Raw genomic sequence first — 8,726 nt, forward strand, 5'->3', positions numbered from 1 at the left:
TCATTAATTTACATGAAAAAATTGTGTTCATCATATACTAATTAATCAAAACCAAAATTGGAATGAGGAATCAAAATTAAAAATAACTTCCAAACAAAAATATTATAGCATTGTTTGGATATTAAGAAGTATTGATAAAATCTTTAAAAAAAATTGAGATAATTTTATTAAAGAAGGTCCACAAATTTTCTTTTATTAAATGTATGGTTCGATTTTATTATTATACTTATTTATTATTTTTGTTTATACTTCAGTTACATCTTGAGTTCTTCTTACACTTATCAAACACATAATTAATATATATCTAACCTTTATGAGCTTTAAAAAGCTTAGTCTTCTCTCTTGAAAATTTCTACCCTTGTTCTCTCTCTGTGTCTTTTTGTTTCCTCACTCATCACTAGTGTGAATGGGTCCAATTTCCACAGACGAGCTTCACCTATTTCACAAAACTCACCGTGAGGTCTTCTGTTTTCTGGTCTTTAGACTGCATCGTGACATGACACAGTCCCTTCTGGTCATGGCATTGTGGATTTGGCTTGAACACAATGGATACCCCAATTTCAGCCACAAAGTGATGGATTTATCTCCTGCTTCTATCAATGATCTTGTTGATGAAGCAGTATCTTGCTTAAAGTGCCTAGAGAGAGAAAATTTTGCCACCCCAAATGATGGTGGTTTGCCCTCAACAAAAAGTTTAACACAAAAGGGCATATCTCTTAGAATATTTAAGGAAAAAAGGTACACCATAATAGCTGGTATAAAGAGTGTACTAAAAAATATCTGTGCTCGAATTTTTGGTGATGTTTTGCAGATAATCATAAGAAGCAAGAACATCAACAGAGGTCGCACATCACGAGGTAACATGTCAGATAAGGCTCTCACCATCCCAGGTTTTCCACACCCTTTGTTTGGTGCCTTCAACATTAATCCACCAGACACAACGATGAACCTCGACTTATTTGATCTGAGAATTTGGATGAAGGGACCTTGTGATGATGTCAGCACTGATGATAAATCCATGTTTCTAACATTTTCTAGAGGCTTCCCTGTGTCAGAAGGTGAGGTGATAAAATTGTTTAAACGTTCATATGGAGACTGTGTGGAGAACTTGTCTATGGGAAATACTAGTGTGCAAGACCAATCTTTATTTGCGATAATGGTTTTGAAGAATGTGGGAACAGTTGATCAAATTTTGAATGGGAAACATGTTGCGAAGCTTCAGATAAATAGAAAACATATTTGGGCTCGCAAGTACGAGCGTCGTGATTAAACCTATACATCATCCACAAAACCTAATTAATGAATTTAGAGTATAACCTAGTAGATATTATCATGTACTGTTTTACTTTTTTTTTTTCCTTTTGCAGTGAAACCTTCTACCATTTGAATATGATATATCTTATCTATATCTATATATATATATAAAATTTTTCATTATAATCGTGTTTTGTATTATAACCGTGTTTTGTATGCATATTTTTTTTATTCTATTATTATTTAATATATCTCCTTTTATTAATTAATATAATAAAATATTTGTTATTTTATATGAATTATTTAAAAAATAAAATTATTTTTTAAATTAATATTAATGTAGAGTTTTTATATATGACTTCACACCAGTACTTAGTTTAGGAAAACGAATATTTAATAATATTAATGAGATTTAATTAATTATATTTGACAATGCAATTAATACATCTCTAATTTTATTAAAAACAATGACATATATTTAAGATGTGCTTAAGTAACGTGTTGAAAAAACAAACAAATTAGTGACGACAAAAAAATAAAAAAAATTCAAGTGTATTCTAATTGTTTTCACTACAAGAAAATAATTAAATAAAAATTAATTTTGAGATATAAAAAATAATTAGTTGTTAGATACTATTTTATAGACAAAATCAAGTATTTTTTATTATTAATAAAATTAATAGAAATTACTTTAGATATAAGTTAGTTTATATGACAATTAATTATTTTTTGTCTCTAAAATTGATTTTTATTTAATGATATTCTTGTAGTGTTTTCTTTATCTAATATGTTATTAACTTATGTCATTAAATAACAACTAAGTTAGAGACACAAAATAATTAGTATTGACTAAGTTAAATACTATTTTATAAATTAAAAAATTATTGGTATCTAAAATAGTTTCTATTATTAATACAAATTTATAAAATAGCTTCTAAATTTAGACGTTAACTACTAATTACTTTAGATTTTAAATTAGTCATTAATTATAAATTAGTGATTAATTAGAATATAAAATAATTAGTAGCTAAAATTTTGGTAGCTAAAGCTATATATCAATTTAAAAACTACTTTATAATTTTTTATCAATAAATAAAATCTACTTTGGATACCAATAAAATTTAGGTTATAAAATAGTATATAACTTAGTCAATATAATAATTAATTATTTTTTATGTCTAAAGTTAGTTGTTATTTAATGAATTTTTTAGTATATATCCAAACACCCATCTTATTTGATTAAATTTCATTAAAAATAGAAAATAGTTTATGTTCGTATTAATTATATTTATTTAAAATAGGGTTAAATATATTTTTCATTCCTATACTATAACATGAAATTGATTTTTGTCCCTGATACAAATTTTAGACCATCCAAATACTTGTAATATATAAATGATTGAAATAAGTCATTATATATATGAAATTGGTTTAAATTGAAATTTTACTTATCAACCCTCTATTTATATAACAAACAACCCTACACCCAAAATAAAGCTATAAGATACCTATTCCCCTTTCCAGCGATGCAGTGAACATACTTGTGTGTTTAAATTAATTATGGTTAAAAACACTTAAATTGTTTTATCATACAAAATTAAAATTAATTAAGTTCTCTTATTATTAATAATTTATTTTGGTTAGGAAAACTAATTAAATGTTGCATTACTCTCATTCACAACTATGGTGTTATTAAAAAATTTCATAGTATAGAGAAAATGTTTGTCAATTGATGATTAAATATATGTTTGTTTAGCAATTAACCCATTTTATTATACATCTTCAAACTAATCCATATTGTAATTTTGGGACTAAAATATTTAAAATTAACATATTAGAAGTCATGAATAATACCAAACTTATTAAATATCGTTTCTCATCAAATCAAATGATCAAGCTTGCGTAGTCACACACATTTTTTCTTACTAAGATCTATACTAGGTTCAAATGTGAAAGAATTTTAGAAGCAATGTTACCTTACTTTTTTTTTTTTTTTAAACTTGTCTTTACTTAACTAAGTAAAATATTTTTCTATTTTTTATTGATAATAAAAAACAAAAAAAATAATTATTTGAGAGATAATTCAATTCCATCACACAAACTACCTTAGATAGTTTAACATACAAATTTGATCCTACTAAAATCTAACCGAACCTTACGAAAGATACATAATGATGCTTATAAATCACAACATCTTTCAAATTAGTCCGTGTACTAGGTATACATTTTTCTAGTCACGAAAGACATATATATAAACCCCACTTTTAGGCATCGTAACTTTTTTTAATTCTTTATAAACTTATAGTGATTTACATTAATAAAGGATATGACATAACTGAATATATATATATATATATATATATATATATATATATATAAATTAGTAAAGCTTGGATTATAAATCTAAATGTGATTTCTTTTTATAATTTATATGGATATATATGTATTTTGACAAAAAAAAATAATTTTAAATTTTGTATTTTGAAAATTGGTCAAATTATTTTTATCTACTAGGAGGGAAGGATCACTATGAAGGCAAGAAGTCTGGTTGAAATTCAAAGGTGAAAGGTTGAAAAAAAACGTAAAACGCAAGTTGTGGTACATAGTGGATATGGTTTGGGCTTTTGTATGAGATTTTTTTGGTTTTGTTTATAACTTTTTATTTGAAATGGAGAGTAAAGTTTTGATTGTCATATGTTTTCCTTATAAAATACTAGCGGGAACATCGCGTCTGTTTATCCGTATTTTTTATTTTTATTTTTAATGTATATCTTTATTTTATTTTATTATTATGTATTTAATATTTTATTTCTATTATTATTGTGTATTTTTTATTTTTTATTAATGTTATTATTATTATGTATCCACATTTTTTATTTCTACGGATTTGTCTATTCATCAAATCTAGAGTAGTTTGATTTTTCAATATGTATGGTATTGGACCTTAAATAGTGATATTTCTTTAGAGTTTGGCTATTTGATTAATTCACTTACTTCTATTATGTCAATATTAATTACCACAGTTGACAATTCTCGTTCTTATTCATAGTGATAATTATGTCTCATGATGATCAAGTATATTTGAGAATTTTTTTGCTTATATGCCCTTTTTATTTTTATTATTATTATAAATGTCTAATTCATCATAAATTTATGTGCTTTTGTATTTTTTAGATATCCAACTCTATATGTGCATTTTTTTAGTTTTATCATTATCATATGTGTATTTGTATTTATTAAAATGAACTATAAATTCATATTGTAATATTTTAATTCATCGTAAACTTATGTGTATTTGTATTTTTTAAATATTAACATGTGTATTCATATTTTTTTTATTTTTATCATTATTGTATATCCGTATTTTTTATTTTTATCACTACCACATTTGTATTTATGTTTATTAAAAAGAACTATAATAAATAATATACAATTTTTTTTATCATTTTTTTTAAATTCTATTTCGAATTTTTTTAATGAAATGATTATTTAATGGTATAAGAAAAATGAAAGCAACAGTATATTGTGAGTGATTTACTTTGGTTAATTAACAGTATAATTGATTATTAAAATAATAGATAAAGATAAAGATAAAGATAAAGATAAAGATGATTAAGAAGTATATCTTTGAAGATTAGCGCTCAACTTTCAATAAAAAATCATATTTTTAAAATAAAAACTTCTACTTATGATATGATTCCATTTATACCTATTTAAATATTTTTTTTACTTTTTATCATATACAACAACAATTTTACTCTCAAAATGAAGCTATTCAAATAAACCTAAATTAGTGTGATTTTTTTTCACATATACAATTATATGTTTTTTTTATATCAGATGTTACTTGAAACGATTTAGAATGAAATTTTCTTTTTAAACTTTGAAATTGTTAAGAAGTATTAATCTATTAAAATATTCTTATCACACATTTTTCTCATATTTTTAATGTTTTTTTAATTTTATATCTATTTTTTTACTTTTATATTGTGATATCGTAAAAAAATAAACAAATATATTTATATTAATTAATATTAGATAAATTACTTGAGTGAATTTTCCAATTAAAAAAAATCATTTTAATGTAAATATTTTAATACTTTATTTATCTTAATTAGTATTTCAAACTAAACAACTTAGGTCTTAATTAATTAATTTTTTTTAGTGATTATAGTAATATTTAACTTTTTAAATCAAATATATAGACGATCATATATATATTAATTAGTAAAGCTTGGATTATAAATCTAAATGTGATTTTTTTATAATTTATATGAATATATATGTATTTTTGACTAAAAATATAACTATTTTGAAAATTGGTCAAATTATTTTTGTCTACTAGGAGGGAAGAATCACTATGAAGGCAAGGAGTCTTGTTGAAATTCAAAGATGAAAGGTTGAAAAAAAACGTAAAACACAAGTCGTGGTACATAGTGGATGTGGTTTGGGCTTTTGTATGAGATTTTTTTGGTTTTGTTTATAACTTTTTATTTGAAATGCAAAGTAAAGTTTTAATTGTCATATATTGTCCTTATGAAATATTAGATTTGTAGGTTGGTTGTGCTTGAGGAGTCAGTTATTCATTTATGATATTTTATTAAGTTGGACAAGTAGAAGTAAATGACTCATTCCTCATGGGACTTGGTTTCGAGTCATTCCTCATGAAACTTGGCTTCGAGTCCCACCTACTGCAGTTTAGTTATAACTTTAATAATAATTGTTGTACTACCGGATGGTCGGGAAGCCGAATAGCTGACAAGGTTAACAACCAAATACATAATTAGACGAGAATAAACCAAGTTAAGCGCAAAACATGATTATGGCGCAATTGGGTCTCCAATTGGACTCAAAAGCAGGCCCATAACAGTCAGGGCCCATCCATAGCAGTATAAATAGAGGAAGAAACACAACACTCGAGGTAATTATTCACTCCATACTCTTATGATACTTAACTTTCGAACTGACTTGATCATCAGAGTGTCTTCGCAGGCACACCCCCCGTCGTGTTTAGGTTAGAACCCAACCGAGAGACCGAAAAGACGAGAAGACTGCAACAAGAAGGAGTGTTTTGCAAGGTTCTAACTTTGTAGGAACATTTTGGCACCCACCGTGCGGCCGGAAAGGAAACCCCACGAAATATCCACATGGTAACCACGAGGAACATGACGGGAAATGATCGGAATGCGCAGGAGGAAACCAGTCACCCAGATCCCATGACACTAATCTTGAAGATACAGAAGGAGGTGGAGTTGTTGAAAATGAAAAGCGAAGAAGAGATTAGAGGAATAAAATGAAGGAGTGAAGAGGAGATGGAAACTTTGAGAAAGGAGAATGCCCGGATGAAACAAAAGCCCGCTGAGAAGCCGTACATCCTGGAGGCTGTGGGTGATATTCCCTCGGATGATAACGCGAGTACGGATATACATGAGGTCGGAAGTTCATATCAAGAAAATATCAGACTGACCTCAACTAACGCGTTAGGCACGACTCCTCGAAGAAGCCCCTTTGCCGAAACCATCTTTGAAGTTCCTTTGCCGGGAACTTGGAACAATCCCGCGTTGGATAAATATGATGGAACCACAAACCCAGATGAACATGTAAACGCGTACCTGACCCAGGTTGGCTTGCATACAACAGAAGACGCGTTATGGTGTCGAATATTTCCCACCTCTCTTTAGGGGGCAACCTTAAGCTGGTTCACCCGGCTACCGACTCAGTCTATAGATTGTTTTGACACACTTGCAACTAAGTTCGGAGCTCAATTCACTACCAGCCGACCCCACCACCTCACTTCGATCGCCTTGGTGAATATTCTGCAGGAAAAATCGGAGTCCTTAAGAGCTTTTATGGACAGATTTAGCAAGATGGCTTTGGACATACGAAACCTAAGTCCCAAAGTGGTGATGTACCACATGGTAACCGCACTAAAATCAGGACCGTTTTCAGATAGTTTATGCATGCAGTCGGCCGCGACATTGGATGAGTTGCGCCAGAGAGCCACCAAATACATGCAGTTGGAAGAATTGAAAGAATTCTGAAACAAGGCTCAGGCACCTGATGAACCCGAGAGGAGGAGTGACAGAAACAGACCAACAAAGTTCGGGAAGCCTAGAGACTTTCCCAAGGGGTCGCGTTTCACCCGTTACACCCCTCTGACAATCGAAAGGTCGAGAGTCTTGGAAGAAGCCCTCAATGTCGATCTTCTGAGAGCACCGAGCAGAACCCCCACCCCATAGAGTGCAGATCAGACCAATCATTGTCGGTACCACCGCAATTTTAGGCACACAACGGAAGATTGTTGGGCCCTGAAAGATAAAATCGAGGAGCTCATACAAGTCAACCATTTGCGACGTTTCGTCCAAACAAGCCGTGAGGATGGAAAAACTCAAGTAGACATCCAAAAAAGGCAAGAGGTACGTAGGAACACCTCAAAAAACGAGCGGCGAGGCCGAGACGGCCGAGAAGGAAGAGATCGTCGAGTAACCATGCCCATACAAGGAGTAATAAACACAATTGCCGGAGGTTTCGCAGGAGGGGATACAACATCATCCTCTCGAAAAAGGCACCTCCGAGCAGTCAGCTTTGTGTACTCCATCAACAGAAGTAATAGAAGAGACCTGCCAGCTATGCTTTTCATAGACGCAGACTTCAGAAACATAAACCCAAGACATGATGACCCTATGATGGTCACTATTGAAGTAGCTAACTTCGTCATCATGAAAGTCTAATAGACCAAGGGAGTTCTATGGATATCTTGTACTGGAAACCCTTCAGGAAGATGGGCATATCGGATGACAACATTGTCCAATATGATGAGCAAATTATTGGTTTTGTAGGACAGAGAGTCAACACCCGAGGATACATTGACTTAGACAGTAAGTTTGGAGAGGGAAACCGAGACTGCCAGACAATCAAAAAGTTGTTCTACCTTCATCTCTCAATCTAGATAGGTTTCAACATTTTCTTTCCCATAAAAATGAGGCAAGTCTACCCTAGTCTCCTTTGGGTGTTCCTAGTTCTTCTAGGTGGAGGTTGATAATAATCATTAATTCTCAGACTCCTCTCAGCATGTGAGTCACTCGACCTAGAACTAGATGCATGTGATTTTTTTAAGTTTCTAATGTATTCATCCTTTTCTTTCACAATTTTCAACTTCTCTTCTAAAATAGCAAGATGAGCATCCCTTTCTTTTTTATCTTCTATGATTTGGGCCTCATGTTGCAATTGTCTATGTGATAATGATTGAAAGTCTTTGGTTAATTGTTTTAAAAAAGATTTTATAGACTTTCTATCACTTTCACTTGGACTAGAAGAATTAGAAGACATGTTGAAAGTTATATGTTAGAAGCAATTTACCAAAGAAAGATAGGTGGAGTACCGTAGGTAGATTCCCAGGAAAGGGAGGTGGATCCCTTGGATCACTTAAGTACCAAGCCTTTCCTAGCATGATTGTAATCCACAATACTTTC

General features: G+C 30.2%; 1 protein-coding gene across 1 annotated transcript; it reads left to right on the forward strand.

Moving 5' to 3' along the window:
• The first annotated feature begins 406 nt into the window (after positions 1 to 406).
• LOC137809164 (uncharacterized) lies at positions 407 to 1,270 on the forward strand. Its single transcript, XM_068610301.1, has one exon. The coding sequence runs from the start codon at positions 407 to 409 to the stop codon at positions 1,268 to 1,270; it is 864 nt and encodes a 287-aa protein (XP_068466402.1).
• Positions 1,271 to 8,726: the final 7,456 nt, after the last annotated feature.

This window comes from Phaseolus vulgaris, chromosome 2, assembly GCF_000499845.2.
Source record: "Phaseolus vulgaris cultivar G19833 chromosome 2, P. vulgaris v2.0, whole genome shotgun sequence".
Classification (NCBI taxonomy): Eukaryota; Viridiplantae; Streptophyta; class Magnoliopsida; order Fabales; family Fabaceae; genus Phaseolus; species Phaseolus vulgaris.

Excerpts from the sequence above, each read along its gene's own strand:
- LOC137809164 (XM_068610301.1), top strand. The coding sequence starts at position 407 with ATGGGTCCAATTTCCACAGACGAGCTTCACCTATTTCACAAAACTCAC.